We start from the raw sequence: 16,407 nt of genomic DNA on the forward strand, positions 1-16,407 counted from the left end.
GAACCTCGACACCCTCCCCACAGTAGATGAAGTCAGGAAGGCAGTGAAGCAACTCTCCTGTGGCAAAGCGCCAGTACCCGATGCAATCCCTGCTGAGGTATACAAAGCAGGAGGCCCTGTCATGATGCAAAAGCTGACTGTACTCTTCCAGTCCATGTGGAAAAAGGGACAGGTCCCGCAACAGCTGAAAGATGCCAGCACAGTCCACATCTACAAGAGGAAAGGCAACCGCCAGTCTTGCGACAACCACCGAGGAATCTCCCTCTTGTCCATTGCGGGGAAGATTCTGGCCCGCGTCCTACTCAACCGCCTTCTCCAACATCTTGAGCAAGGTCTGCTCCCAGAAAGCTAGTGCGGCTTCCGTGCTGAACATGGGACCGCGGACATGATTTTTGCTGCGCGCCAACTCCAGGAAAAATGCCAGGAGCAACACAGCGACCTCTTCGTGACCTTTGTCAATCTAACCAAGGCTTTCGATACAGTCAGCAGAGAAGGCTTGTGGAAGATCATGGAGAAGTTTGGCTGCCCCAGCAAGTTCATCACAATCGTCCGGCAGTTCCGCGACAGTATGATGGTGAAAGTTCTGGACGACGGCAATGAGTCGGAGGCCTTCCCAGTGACAAATGGCATCAAACAAGGCTGCGTTCTTGCCCCGACTCTGTTCAGTACGGTATTCTCTGCCATGCTGACAGATGCCTTCTGTAACTACGAAGAAGGAATCAATGTCAGGTACAGGACTGACGGCAGGTTGTTCAACCTTAGGCACCTGCAGGCAGTTACAAAGGTGCGAGAGACTGTCATCAGAGACTTCTTGTTTGCTGATGACCGCGCACTCAACGCCAGCACAGAGCAGGAGATGCAGCATGAAATGGACTGCTTCTCACAAGCCTGCGACAACTTCGGTCTCACTATCAGCACCAAAAAGACCGAAGTTATGTACCAGCCTGCCCCAGGAAAGCCATACCAGGAGCCGCGCATCACGGTGAAGGGCCAGAACCTCCAGGCAGCCGACAACTTCACCTACCTGGGCAGCATACTCTCTCGTGCAGTGAACATAGACGCTGAGGTCAGCGCCGCCTTTGGGAGACTCCATGAGAACGTCTGGGAGCGGAGAGGACTCAGCCTTACCACCAAGCTGAAGGTCTACTGTGCAGTGGTCCTTACCACCCTCCTTTACGCCAGCGAGACCTGGACTGTCTACAGCAGACACGCCAAACAGCTCAACCACTTTCACCTGAGCTGTCTCCGCAGACTCCTCCACATCAGGTGGCAGGACAAAGACCCCGACACGGAAATCCTGGAACGAGCTGGGCTCCACAGCGTCTACACCCTCCTGCTGAAAGCCCAAGCCAGGTGGGCTGGACATGTGGTCAGAATGCCAGACAGCCAATTGCCTAAGCAGCTGCTGTACAGAGAACTGTGTCAGGGCAAGCGCTCAGTCGGGGGGCAGAAGAAACGTTACAAAGACTGCCTTAAAGCATCCCTCAAAGGCCTGGGTGTCGACATCAACACGTGGGAGACGCTTGCCCTCGACCGTCCAGTTTGGCGCAGCAAGATCACCACAGGAGCCCATGCAGCTGAAGTCAGGCGCATTACTGAGGCACAACGAAAGCGTGCTGTGCGCAAGGCCCGAGCAGCATCCACTGCCACGACAGCACCCACCCACTTGTGTCCCACATGTGGGCGAGCCTTCAGGGCCCGGATTGGCCTCATCAGTCACCTCCGGACCCACAACCACCAATCTCCCATTTGACTTTGAAGCCATGGTCATCTTCGACTACGAAGGACGAACAACAACAACAACTTTGATGCTAGTATATAAACAACGGTTGAATTCAGAATAGTATTCCTACATTTCTGGATTGTACCTAAGGAACCATTACTGTACTAGCAACAGAAATTTCTGTAAGACTATTGAAAATGGCAATGCCATTCACTGCAAGTAGCTTCCTATCATTATCCTCACTTCCATCCTCCAGATGGAAGTTCTGGAGGACTGCAAGAAACTATATTCTAAATAAAAATCAAAATTTTCAACGGAGTGAGAACAAGATTGTTAAAAGAATCAGCAAGCAGGCAACATTTTCTCATATCTATGTTGCATATAGGCCATAGTGTTCTCCCTGGTATTATGGGTGAATGAACTTAATATTTCATTAATGGGCTGAGTGCAGGTCGGTGGGACTAGGTAAGAGTTCGGCATGGACTAGAAAGGCCGAGATGGCCTGTTTCCGTGCTGTAATTGTAATATGGTTATTTCTCAGATGAAATCATCACCAGATTTCACATTTAAGTTTTTCCGAGTTTTTCTTAAGTTCCTAAGTTACAATCTAGCTCTGTATTATGGCCCCTACAAACACATTATCATAACCACTGTATTGTTTTTTAAGGTTTGATTTGCAAAGTATTCATCAATGATCAACTGTTTTACTTGAAATACAGAGTTAACAGTTTAATGTTTGACTATTAAGGACATTTATATGAGAAGATTCAATCTCACTATTCAATATTAAGATTTCCCTGAATTTAAGGGATTCAAATTGAAGAACGTTGCTTGTTGACTACTTCAACTATTTTGTTCTTATCCTAATAAAAATCCAAACTTTAAATAGAATATAATACTTCCACTGATTCTGCATATAGGTCAAGGTAGTGACATGAATTTTCAAGTACTAATAAATGCGATTGAAATATCTCTACTGGAGGGCATAGCAAAATGAAATAATAATTACAAAACTGACATACTAATTACTGTAACAAATTACAGCAGTTAACTCTCATGATATATTAGCCAACTTGTTTTCAATTAACATTTCAGGTCAAAGACGCTTTGTCAGTACTGGCAAGGAGAGCAAAGAAGCTCAATACATGGCTGGGAGAGTGGGCAAGTGGGGATGTTTCACTGGGAAAATCAGAGAGAAAACCTAAATGACCATGAAGAAAAATGGTGCATCACGGTCACATAGCGGTGAGCATGACGCTATTGCAGCTCGGGGTGTCAGAGTTCAGAGTGCAATTCCAGTGAAGACTGCCTTAGGATAAAGTGGTAACATAGATCAGCTGGAAAGTTGGGCAGAATGAGCAGATCATACTTATTCCACCCAAGGCCGAGATAATGGACTTTGGGAAGATAAGCTCAGGTACAACAGGTATGCTAAATAGGAAGGAACTTTGGAGCACTAGTGTACAAAGGGATTTTTGGGTGCAACTCCATAACTCTGAAAAGTGGCAACACAGGTACAAACGTTTAGATACAGCAATGAAGCAGGCATTTGATATGTTTGCCTTCATGGAACAACACATCAAATATAGTAACCTAGATGCTGTGTTGCAAGTATTCAAATTTATGGTAGATCAAATTTGAGTTGTCTGAACAGTTCTATTTGTAAGAAGGTATAGTAGCAATAGAGAGTTAACAAGAGATGCCCCAAGCTGCTGGCTGTAACAGAGGGCTACAGTTATAAAGTGAGATTAAGCAGGCTTAAGGTTTATAAAACAATGAGCAGCGTAGATGGCATAGTTAAGAGTCTTCTTCCCCAGGGCAAGGGAGCCTAGAAATAAAGGGGACAGATTTAAGATGAGACAGGAAAAATTTAAAGGAGATCTGAGTGGTAGGTTTTTCCATATAGAGGGTGCTAGTTATCTGGAACAAGCTGCCAGAAGAGGTGATAATTGCATATAATTACAATTAAATGTTTGAAAACTATTTGCACAGGTACTGGAACTGGAAAGGTGTAGAAGAATTCACACTTAATGCAGGGAAATGGGATTAGTGTAGATAGGCATCACAGTTGGCATGGATAACATGGGCTGAAAGATGGATAACTGATACAGAAAAATCTAGTTATCCAAGATGCAGAATGCTATAGTCCAGAAGATTACAATGTGTCAGAACAGAAAGGAAGTGCTTTTCTCAAGCTTGCATTGTGCCTCATTGTAACAGTGCAGTTGGCCACAGATAGCTAGCTGGCAGCTCAGAAAACTCTCGCTTCCTATTGCCTGCCATTTTAATTGCCCATCTCACTCCCAACTCTGACCTTCCAGTCTCTTGTCATCTGTACTGTTACAATACTTCATCTTCCATCTGAGCAAGCTGCAGCCCTCAATATTCAATACTGATTTCTATGAGTTCAAGTCACTTGATTTTACTTTATGTATCAGTTGTCAGATCTGTGATTTTGGTTCAACCTGGTTCTTCTCCCACCCACCCCCCTCATTCCCCCACTATGTGCAAATGAGAATGAGCCCAGTCTAACCTGTAAGCAGACAATTCCCACTGTGTATTTCGCAAACCCCTACATTCTTTTGTTTACATTTTTGTTCTCTTACTGCTTCCATTCATTCATGAACCAGATAACTTTGTTTACAGCTTATACCCACTTTCATCCCTGTTTTACACTATCAGAGAAACTCTTCCCTCCCCCCCCCCCCACCCTCCTTTCTCTCCCTCCAGGTTCTTCCAAAGGGCTTTCAACATAAAATATCAACTCTATTTCACTTCTCACAAATGCAGCTTGACCTGCTCATTGCTCCCAGCATTTGCAATTTCTTTTTATCCCCAGATTAAACCGGATTGCCACCACTTACCTACAATCAAGTCCTCAAGAAGTTGCTGACTGAGTTCTGTTACTTTCCCCTGCTGTACTTAGTTGCGGAATCCAAAGAGAATGAATTCCTAGCAACTATTCTATAGAAAATGCCCTATGAACTAATTGTAAAAGTACATACTTACATGATTAAAGGGGGAAATAGAGAGTAAGTCATCAATTCTTTAATCGTTAGCTTAATGGTTGTAATTCATTTTTTTTTTAAATACATTGTTTTTTTAAATAATTTGAGTGCCCCTTCATGTACTGTTTTAGCTTAGCCAGCTCCCTCACGTCCATCTGCAGTTTGGGCAATAGTAACTTGCCCTTTTGGACTTTAGATGATACAAAAGGTTACAAAAGACAGTTTGTAGTTATTTCTTCATGTCACAGCGAGCACATGCAGCTCACCTAAAGCAGCAAGTTACAATCTCATTTAATTCATTCCTTGGTTCGGCCACTGCTGGTAAGATTGTCTTTTATTGCTGATTCTTAGTTTTCTTTAGGATGACTGATATGGAGATTTTGAGGCTGCAGTAAGTGAAGTGAAGATGCTCTCAAAATGTTGCCAGGGAAGGAGTTCCAGGATTTTAAAATAACATACTTCAGAGGTGGTCAAAATAGTTATTCATTACTGGAGGTGTAGTGGCAACACTTATCTTAAAACTATTAAAACTTTTTTCTTTCTAATTAGCAGCCCAAAAAGAGAAAAAGAGAAAGCACTGCTATGAATTTTAAGATAGTATATCACTGCTGTGATATTAGTCATGGAAAAAAAAACACTCGTACATTAATAAATGGTTTTACTCATCAAGAAGTTTTTGTGTTCAAAAGAAATTAGGAAAAACCCATTAACCCATGAAATTGTAGAACAATGCTTCAAAACATCAAGGTTCAATGCCATACAAAATTTCTTAATTGTCAGTAATTACGTCAGTATCTGACTCCAAGAAACTTAGTTTCCGTTCTTTTGAAACCTTACAATAGATCTTTTGCTCCCTATGCCCATAATGTACAATAAGTGCGGCAAATGTGATTGGCATAAATTTCGTCAAATCTATGTAAACTCTCCTTACAAAAGCACCTATTCTTTTTCCATGTCCTTTGAATAATTCTAGACTTCAATTATTCTGAGAAAAATACCTTTAATCACATCCTCCTTGATTCTTTTGTGCCAATTTTAAACCTGTTACCCTCATCACAGAGCCATCTACAAATGGGAATATTTTCCTCCACTTACTTATGAGCTACAATTAACTTGCACACCTCAAACAAATCTCCACTTGACCTTCTTTGCTCCAAGGAGACCTGCCCAACTTCTCCAGTTGAATTTGTAAATTAATTCTCTCTTTGTCGGATCCATTCTACTAAATCATTTCACCATACTCTCCAGGATCGGACATCACAAAATGTGGCAACTAGACATGGACAGTTTTGGGCTAACCACAGTTTTGTATACATTCAAAACCTTCCCGCTTAAGACTCTCAGGATTCCATGTATTTTACTAACCATCTTTGCACACTTAAAAATTTAAGCTCATGCACACTCAGGTCCCACGCTTCCCAAATATAGTCATAGTCATACTTCATTAATCCCGGGGGAAATTGGTTTTCGTTACAGTTGCTCCATAAATAATAAATAGTAATAGAACCATAAATAGTTAAATAGTAATATGTAAATTATGCCAGTAAATTATGAAATAAGTCCAGGACCAGCCTATTGGCTCAGGATGTCTGACCCTCCAAGGGAGGAGTTGTAAAGTTTGATGGCCACAGGCAGGAATGACTTCCTATGATGCTCTGTGCTGCATCTCGGTGGAATGAGTCTCTGGCTGAACGGACTCCTGTGCCCACCCAGTATATTATGTAGTGGATGGGAGACATTGACCAAGATGGCATGCAACTTGGACAGCATCCTCTTTTCAGACACCACCGTCAGAGAGTCCAGTTCCATCCCCACAACATCACTGGCCTTACAAATGAGTTTTTTGATTCTGTTGGTGTCTGCCACCCTCAGCCTGCTGCCCCAGCACACAACAGCAAACGTGATAGCACTGGCCACCACAGACTCGTAGAACATCCTCAGCATTGTCCAGCAGATGTTAAAGGACCTCAGTCTCCTCAGGAAATAGAGACGTCTCTGACCCTTCTTGTAGACAGTCTCAGTGTTCTTTGACCAGTCCAGTTTATTGTCAATTCGTATCCCCAGGTATTTGTAATCCTCCACCATGTCCACACTGACCCCCTGGATGGAAACAGGGGTCACCGGCACCTTAGCTCTCCTCAGGTCTACCACCAGCTCCTTAGTCTTTTTCACATTAAGCTGCAAATAATTCTGCTCACACCATGTGACAAAGTTTCCTACCGTAGCCCTGTACTCAGCCTCATCTCCCTTGCTGATGCATCCAACTATGGCAGAGTCATCCGAAAACTTCTGAAGATGACAAGACTCCATGCAGTAGTTGAAGTCCGAGGTGTAAATGGTGAAGAGAAAGGGAGACAAGACAGTCCCCTGTGGAGCCCCAGTGCTGCTGATCGCTCTGTCAGACACACAGTGTTGCAAGCACATGTACTGTGGTCTGCCAGTCAGGTAATCAAGAATCCATGATACCAGGGAAGCATCCACCCGCATCGCTGTCAGCTTCTCCCGCAGCAGAGCAGATGGTGTTGAACACACTGGAGAAGTCAAAAAACATGACCCTCACAGTGCTCGCTGGCTTGTCCAGGTGGGCGTAGACATGGTGCAGCAGGTAGACGATGGCATCCTCAACTCCTAGTCGGGGCTGGTAGGCAAACTGGAGGGGATCTAAGTGTGGCCTGACCATAGGCCGGAGCAGCTCCAGAACAAGTCTCTCTAGGGTCTCCCCAATGTGGGAGGGCAATGCCACTGGTCTGTAGTCATTGAGGTCGCTGGGGCGCAGCGTCTTCAGCACAGGGACAAGGCAGGATGTCTTCCACAGTACAGGAACCCTCCGGAGCCTCAGGCTCAGGTTGAATACATGGCGAAGTACTCCACATAGCTGAGGGGCACAGGCTTTGAGCACCCTGGTACTGACACCATCCGGTCCTGCAGCTCTGCTTGGGTTGAGACGTTTTAGCTGTCTTCTCACCTGTAGAGCTGTGAAGCCCACTGTGGTGGTTTCGTGTGGGGGAGGGGTATAGTCATGAGAGCAGGGTGGGGGACTGTGAGAAGGGGTAGGAGGGGAGAGTGGAATGTGTGTTGGTTGGGGGCCGACAACAGATGGCTCATGTGTGGGATGGGCAGGAGCCACACTGTCAAATCTGTTAAAGAACAGGTTAAGTTCATTGGCCCTGTCCACACTGCCCTCCGCTCCTCTGTTGCTAGTTTGCTGGAACCCAGTGATGGTCCTCATCCCCCTCCAGACCTCTCTCATGTTGTTCTGCTGGAGTTTCTACTCAAGCTTCCTCCTGTACCTGTCTTTAGCCTCCCTGATCCTAGCTTTCAAGTCACTCTGTATTGCCCTCAGCTCCTCCCTATTTCCATCTCTAAACGCCCTCTTTTTAGCGTTCAGGATGTCCTTAGTGTCCTTTGTCACTCATGGCTTGTTATTTGAATAACAAAGGACAGTTCTTGTCGGAACATTGCAGTCCACACAGAAGTTGATGTAATCAGTGATGCACTCTGTGAGCCCATCAATATCCTCTCCATGTGGCTCACAGAGTGCCTGCCAGTCTGTCACCTCAAAACAACCCTGGAGCGCCTCATAAGCCTCCTCCGACCATTTTCTCACTGTCCTCGAGGTTGCAGGTTTACTCTTCACCAGAGGCACGTAGCAGGGTTTTAGATGCACCAGGTTGTGATCTGACCTTCCCAATGGGGGGAGGGGAGAGGAGCTGTATGCATCCTTAACGTTAGCGTACATCAAATCCAGAGTCTTCTCCCCTCTGGTTGTACAGCTCACATACTGCGTGAAGTTGGGCAGTGTTCTAGCCATGGTAACCTGGTTGAAGTCACCCGAGATGGTAATGAGGGCACGCGGGTGCTGGGTTTGTAGTCTGGCTATGACGGTGTAAATGCTGTTACACGCCGACATTGGGTTGGCAGAGGGAGGGATGTCCACAACAACCACAATTGCATGCGAGATTTCCCTTGGCAAATAATATGGCCGGAATCCCAACAGCAAAAAGTTCAATATCCGGGATACAGACCCGTTCCTTGATCGTAATATGCCCAGGATTGCACCATCTGTTATTTACCAGAACCGCCAGGCCCCCTCCTTTACACTTACTGCTCTCAGTGCAATTCTGGTCAGCTCAAACAGTCTGGAAGCCCTCTATAGAAACGCTTTGATTGGGTTTGTCCTCATGCAGCCACGTCTCAGTGAAGCACATGACACTGCTCTCCCGAAATGTTCTCTGACTCCAGACAAGCGCAGTCAGTTTGTCTATTGTATTCCCTAGCGATCTCACATTTCCCATGATAAGAGAGGGGAGACATGGCTTCTCAGTTCTCTTCTGCAAAAGCCTCCGTTGTCTTGACCCGGTCCTCTTCCCTCGCCTTTTTGATCCCCCTCTGCATCCTCTGTGTATTTTCCTCCAGATTTCAGCCGGTATGTCCGCTGCTCGGTTCGCTAAACCGGCGGGCATGAGCGTAATCAACTGGTCCCTGGAATACACAATGCGGCCCTCCTGCTGCCACGCTAATGAGACGTGTCCGAATGTAACTAATTCCAGTGCTAAAAGTAAAACTCTCTCCACCAGCATGTTAGAGGGTGCAGCTTCAACATGTTACCATGAGAAAAAAATACAACAAATAACTAAGCTAAAAAGTTTAAAAGTAAGAAACTATGGAGCAACTGTAACCAGCTGCATGCACGACTGGCGCATACGCACTTAAGTATGCTTTAATCTGCTTTATATATCTATAACATATCGATTTCAGAAAAAGTGCAGCATTTCACACATCTCTGTAATAAAATCATTTGTCTACTCAATGAGCCACGCTTTCTATCCTTTCTATAAAAGTTGGTGAGTTCCCACTTTTCCACATTATGTTCCAGTTACCTGGTTCTTACCCATTTACTCACCTTGTCTATATCCCTTTGAAGCTCTCCAATTCCTCTTCATAACCCACACCACTATACCTTATATCATCAGCAAACTGCAATTTATATCCCTCACCCATGTCACTGATATAGATTATGACTGCTGGAGCTTCATCGCCAATCCTTTGAGCAAGCAATTAATCACAGTCCTGGTAAACTAAAATGTTTTAACTCACACTTTCCTGACCATTAAGCTAAACTTCAATCCATGATATTATATTAATCCTTGTTCCTTTTGATTTTATTTTTATTCATAGTTACCCTCATTTGTTCTTTATGAATCAAGTCACTTCCACATAACCTATTCTGCAGTGTAATATCATACAATTCCAAAAGATTAAGTGAAACTTGAAATTTCTATTATATATCAATGTTGACCCTGCTCAATTGCTGAGAGATACATGCTAAAGTTTTCCATCCAAATGGTGTCAAGTTAACTGTTCTGTGGTTCTACGTTTTATTTTCCTAACACTCCAACACTTTGATAGGAAAATTTCAACTAATTTACATTTTTCCAAGTTAATTTAATTGCTTACTAAGGTGTATTGTGTATTTAAGCAAGGGTGTGTTTTCATGTTAAGGTTTATGGTTCTAATTATTACTACTATATATAAAAAATCAAAAATAATTTAAGCACAGTTATATTCAGGCATTTAAAGCCTTTTGCAACACACAAATGCATGGGTTTAATATCTGTCAAAGTATTTCTGACAACAGGGGTTGAACTTTTGTTGACGAAGTTCTGTGCTCCACAAATTCAACCTCAAGATTTAAGCTGCCACTGCAGATTAAGTGCACAGAGAGGAGCAGCTATGCAGTTACAATTTACAAGACAATTTCTATTCTAAATATAGACAAAGGAATTTCTGAAGCAAGGTGCTGTTGTGAAATGCACACAGATAAAAGATCATTAAAAGGGTACAACTACATTAAAAGAGGAAAAGTAATGAATGAAGATAATAGAGTTAGGGAGACAGAACAGGTGTGTGTTATTGACAGGGCAGCTCTGATTGATATCAAAGTTCCATTGATAAATCAGATGCACGAAGATATTGGAGATAAACTGACTTCTATAGATCAAAAAAAATTTCTACTTTCTTTCTCGGCGGGCAGCAAACAGCACAAGAGAGATTGGCAGGTATGATGTTTTGGACATCTCCGAGTCCTGGCTGAAAGAAGATCATAGTTGGGCACCTAACATCCAAGGACACGGCAATGATGGGGGGGTGGGGGGAAGATCTCATTGAAACCTATCAAATATTGAAAGGTCTGGGTAGAGTGGATGTGGAGAGGATGTTTCATATAGTTGGAGGTGGGGGAGTCTAGGACCAGGTGCATTGTGTATTTAAGCAAGGGTATGCTTTCATGTTAAGGTTTAAGGTTCTAATTATTAATACTACATATAAAATCAAAAATAATTTAAGTACAGTTATATTCAGGCATTTAAAGCCCTTTGCAACATACAAATGCATGGGTTTAATATCTGTCAAAGCACAGCCTCAGAATTGAAGGATTCAAAGCGAGAAGGCTGCCAGCGGAGTGGCTAAGGATTTCCGGAGCGAAGGCATTTTACTACTCGGGATAAAGAGAGGCAAGACTGCACAGGCACATGACATTAGCCAGTAGATCGGAAAAGTTTAAAAAGACCGCCATATCCAGCAGGCAGCGGAGTGTGAGGGTAGCAGAGTGATACAGCTTTGGCTCAACCAGCTTAGGTGGTAACGGGACAAGGCGAGGTAGGTTTACCTGTCCTATTTGCCGAAAAGAAGTATGTGTTTGAGGCCGGTGTTCTGTGCTCGGTGTCAGATGTGGGAAATCCTGGAGTCTCCCAGCCTCCCGGACGGCCATAACTGCACCCGGTGTATGGAGCTGCAGCTCCTTAGGGACCACATTAGGGAACTGGAATTGCAGCTCGATGACCTCCGTCTGGTCAGGAAGTGAGGAGGTGATAGAAAGGAGTTATAGGCAGGTGGTCACACCGGGGCCATGGGAGACAGACAAGTGGGTAACAGTCAGGAGAGGGAAGGGGAAGAGTCAGGTACTAGAGAGTACCCCTGTGGCTGTCCCCCTTAACAATAGGTACTCCTGTTTGAGTACTGTTGGGGGGGGGGGGGAAAAGAGAGACAGCCTACCTGGGGGAAGCAACAGTGGCCGTGCCTCTGGAACAGAGTCTGGCCCTGTGGCGCAGAAGGGTAGGGAAAGAAAGAGGAAGGCAGTGGTGTTAGGCGACTCTATAGTTATGGGGTCAGACAGGCGATTCTGTGGACGCAGGAAAGAAACTTGGATGGTAGTTTGCCTCCCAGGTGCCAGGGTCTGGGATATTTCAGATCGTGTCCACAAAATCCTGCAGTGAGAGGGAGAACAGCCAAAGATCGTGGTACATATTGGTACCAATGACAGAGGTAGGAAAAGGGAAGAGGTCCTGAAAACAGACTACAGGGACTTAGGAAGGAAGTTGAGAAGCAGGACCGCAAAGGTAGTAATCTCGGGATTACTGCCTGTGCCACCTGACAGTGAGTATAGGAATAGAATGAGGTGGAGGATAAAACGTGTGGATAAGGGATTGAAACAGGGGGCAGGGATTCAGATTCCCGGATCTTTGGGACCTCTTTTGGGGCAGTTGTGACCTGCACAAAAAGGATGGGTTGCACTTGAATCCCAAGGGGACCACTATCCTAGTGGGGAGGTGTGTTAAGGCTACTGGGGAGAGTTTAAACTAGCATTGTTGGGGGGAGGGAACCCAACTGAAGAGACTGGGGAAAAGGCCGTTGGCTCACAAATAGAGAAAGCTTGGAGACAGCGTGAGGGAGGATAGGCAGGTGATAGAGAAGGGACGCACTCAGATCAATGGTTTGAGGTGTGTCTATTTTAACGCAAGGAGTATTATGAACAAAGCGGTTGAGTTTAGAGCGTGGATCAGTACTTGGAGCTATGATGTGGTGGCCATTACAGAGATGTGGATGGCTCAGGGACAGGAATGGTTACTTCACGTGCTGGGTTTTAGATGTTTCAGAAAGGACAGGGACGGAGGCGTCAGGGAGAGATTGTCTAAGAAGTCTCTGTGGGTGGAGGTTAGGAACAGGAAGGGGTCAATAACTCTACTGGGTGTTTTTTATAGGCCGCCCAATAGTAACAGGGATATCGAGGAGCAGATAGGGAAACAGATCCTGGAAAGGTGAAATAATAAGAGTTGTCATGGTGGGAGATTTCAATTTCCCAAATATTGATTAGCATCTCCCTAGAGCAAGGGATTTAGATGGGGTGGAGTTTGTTAGGTGTGTTCAGGAAGGTTTCTTGACACAATATGTAAATAAGCCTACAAGAGGAGAGACTGTACTTGATTTGGTATTGGGAAATGAACCTGGTCAAATGTCAGATCTCTCAGTGGGAGAGCATTTTGGAGATAGTGATCATAATTCTATCTCCTTTACAATAGCATTGGAGAGGAATAGGAACAGATGAGTTAGAAAAGCGTTTAATTGGAGTAACGGGAATTATGAGCCTATGAGGCAGGAACCTGGAAGCTTAAATTGGGAACAGATGTTCTCAGGGAAAGGTACAGAAGAAATGTGGCAAATGTTCAGAAGATATTTGTGTGGAGTTCTGCATAGGTACATTCCAATGAGACAGGGAAGTTATGGAAGGGTACAGGAACCGAGGTGTACAAAGGCTACAGTAAATCTAGTCAAGAAGAAAAGCTTACGAAAGGTTCAAAGAGCTAGGTAATCTTAGAGAACTAGAAGATTATAAGGCTAACAGGAAGGAGCTTAAGGAAATTAGGACAGCCAAAACGGGCCATGAGAAGGCCTTGGCGGGCAGGATTAAGGAAAACCCCAAGGCATTCTACAAGTATGTGAAGAGCAAGAGCATAAGACGTAAAAGAATAGGACCTATGAAGTGTGACAGTAGAAAAGTGTGTATGGAACAGGAAGAAATAGCAGAGGTACTTAACGAATACTTTACTTCAGTATTCACTACAGAAAGGGATCTTGGTGATTGTAGTGATGACTTGCAGTGGACTGAAAAGCTTGAGCATGTAGATATTAAGAAAGAGGATGTGCTGGAGCTTTTGGAAAGCATCAAGTTGGATAAGTTGCCGGGACCGGATGAGATGTACCCCAATCTACTGTGAGAGGTGAGGGGGGAGATTGCTGAGCCTCTGGCGATGATCTTTGCATCATCAATGGGGACGGGAGAGGTTCTGGAGGATTGGAGGGTTGCAGATGTTGTTCCCTTATTCAAGAAAGGGAGTAGAGATAGCCCAGGAAATTATAGAAAAGTGAGTCTTACTTCAGTGGTTGCTAAGCTAATGGAGAAGATCCTGAGCGGCAGGACTTATGAACATTTGGAGAGGTATGATATGATTAGGAATAGTCAACATGGCTTTGTCAAGAGCAGTCATGCCTTACAAGCCTGACTGAATTTTTTGAGGATGTGACTAAACACATTGATGAAGGAAGAGCAGTAGATATAGTGTATATGAATTTCAGCAAGGCATTTGATAAGGTACCCCATGCAAGGCTTATTGAGAAAGTAAGGAGGCATGGGATTTAAGGGGACTTTGCTTTGTGGATCCAGAAATGGCTTGCCCACAGAAGGCAAAGAGTGGTTGCAGACGGGTCATATTCTGCATGGAGGTCGGTGACCAGTGGTGTGCCTCAGGATCTCTTCTGGGATCCTTACTCTTCATGATTTTTACAAATGACCTGGATGAAGAAGTGGAGGGATGGGTTAGTAAGTTTGCTGATGACACAAAGGTTGGGGGTGTTATGGAAAGTGTGGAGGGCTGTCAGAAGTTCCAGCGGGACATTGATAGGATGCAAATCCGGGCTGAGAAGTGGCAGATGGAGTTCAACCCAGATAAGTGTAAAGTGGTTCACTTTGGTAGGTCAAATATGATGGCAGAATATAGTATTAATGGTAAGAATCTTGGCAGTGTGGAGGATCAGAGGGATCTTGGGGTCCGAGTCCATAGGACACTCAAAGCAGCTGCATAGGTTGACTCTGTGGTTAAGAAGGCATATAGTGTATTGGTCTTCATCAACCATGGAATTGAATTTAGGAGCCGAGAGGTAATGTTGCAGCTATATAGGACCCTGGTCAGACCCCACTTGGAGTACTGCGCTCAGTTCTAGTCACCTCACTATAGGAAGGATGTGGAAACCATAGAAGGGTGCAGAGATTTATAAGCACGTTGCCTGGATTGGGGAACCTGCCATAGGTTGAGTGAACTCGGCCTTTTCTCCTTGGAGTGACGGAGGATGAGAGGTGACCTGATAGAGGTGTATAAGATGATGAGAGGCATTGATTGTGTGGATAGTCAAAGGCTTTTCCCCAGGGCTGAAATGGCTGCCACAAGAGGGCACAGGTTTAAGGTGCTGGAGAGTAGGTACAGAGGAAATGTCAGGGGTAAGTTTTTTTTTTAAAAACACAGAGAGTGGTGAGTGTGTGGAATGGGCTGCCAGCAACAGTGGTGGAGGCGGATACGATAGGGTCTTTTAAGAGACTTTTGGGTAAGTACATGGAGCTTCGAAAGATAAGAGGGTTATGGGTAACCATAGTAACTTCTAAGGTAGGGACATGTTTGGCACAACTTTGTGGGCCAAAGGGCCTGTATTGTGCTGTAGGTTTTCTACATTTCTATGTTTCTATCCATTTAGAACACAGATAAGGAAAAATTTATTTTGTCAGAGGGTGGCGAATTTGTGGAATTTTTTGCCACAGACACCTAAGCAGGCCAAGTCACTGCGTATATCTAAGGCAGAGATTGACAGGTTGCTGATTAATCAGAGCGTCAAAGTTTACGGGCAGAAGGCAGTAGAATAGGGGTGAGAGGAATAATAAATCAGCTATGATGGAATGGCAGAGCAGACTCGAAGAGCCGAATGGCTTAATTCTGCTCCTGGATCTTATAGTCTTAATACACATTTCATTTTCTAGAATGCAGGAAGTAATGCAGTTATTTTTAAATAACTCAAGTATTTTTACATTATTTCTTGAATGACCATAGAACCAAACTACACATTACATTATTCTATAAAATACACAAATTAACATACACCTTTTGATAATACAACTAGCCAAAGAATTAAACAATGATCATGAATTACAAAAATGTGTAAATATTTTGGATTTAAAACTGAGGTACACAATTTTGAAGTACAGAAACCTACTTGCTCCACATCCCCAACACCATTTGGCTTAACCAACACTGTACATTCTTTACATAATTATGAAACTTCTTGCAGAAGAACCAAAATAGCTTTACCTTATATTCTTAACCGTAACCTAACAAAATGTTTATGAGCATATCTACCTGTACATTAATCTGTAAGGAAGAGCAAAATTTTAAGAGACTTAAGTCAACTGGCTTGTTGAATGATTAATAGAATTCAAAGTAAAAATGTACAACTTACATTGGATACTACGGTAATAAATGCATGTGCTATTGGAAAAGGAAGAGTTTCAGGTGTTCCATATTCAAAACAATCTTTCATAAGCGTAAGGCCATTTTTCCCACAAAAGAGGCAGACATAGCGAAGCAAGTGCAAAGGTACTTCCACATCCTAAATATATAACAAATAAGGGCAATTAGAGATTTTGGATACAAGAAACAATATGATGAAAATCAGCAAATTACAAAGGTTTTCAGATTAAAATTATTAGTTCTCTCTATACCTCACCTCGAATCCAGTTTTGCTGACTTTACATAAAGCTCAGAAAATTAGAATTTTATAAAAGACAGAATCACTACT

The 16,407-nt window shown here is 43.9% G+C and overlaps 1 protein-coding gene across 10 annotated transcripts in view; it reads right to left on the minus strand.

Annotated features, from left to right (window-relative positions):
* usp34 (ubiquitin specific peptidase 34) overlaps window positions 1-16,407 on the minus strand; it is a 298,533-nt gene that overhangs the window by 234,427 nt on the left and 47,699 nt on the right. For all 10 annotated transcript variants that reach the window (XM_072265297.1, XM_072265294.1, XM_072265289.1 and 7 more), the window contains exon 5: window positions 16,069-16,218. In XM_072265297.1, the coding sequence (XP_072121398.1) occupies window positions 16,069-16,218 (150 nt within the window). The remainder of the gene's footprint in view (window positions 1-16,068; window positions 16,219-16,407) is intronic.

Source organism: Mobula birostris, chromosome 8, assembly GCF_030028105.1.
Source record: "Mobula birostris isolate sMobBir1 chromosome 8, sMobBir1.hap1, whole genome shotgun sequence".
NCBI lineage: Eukaryota > Metazoa > Chordata > Chondrichthyes > Myliobatiformes > Myliobatidae > Mobula > Mobula birostris.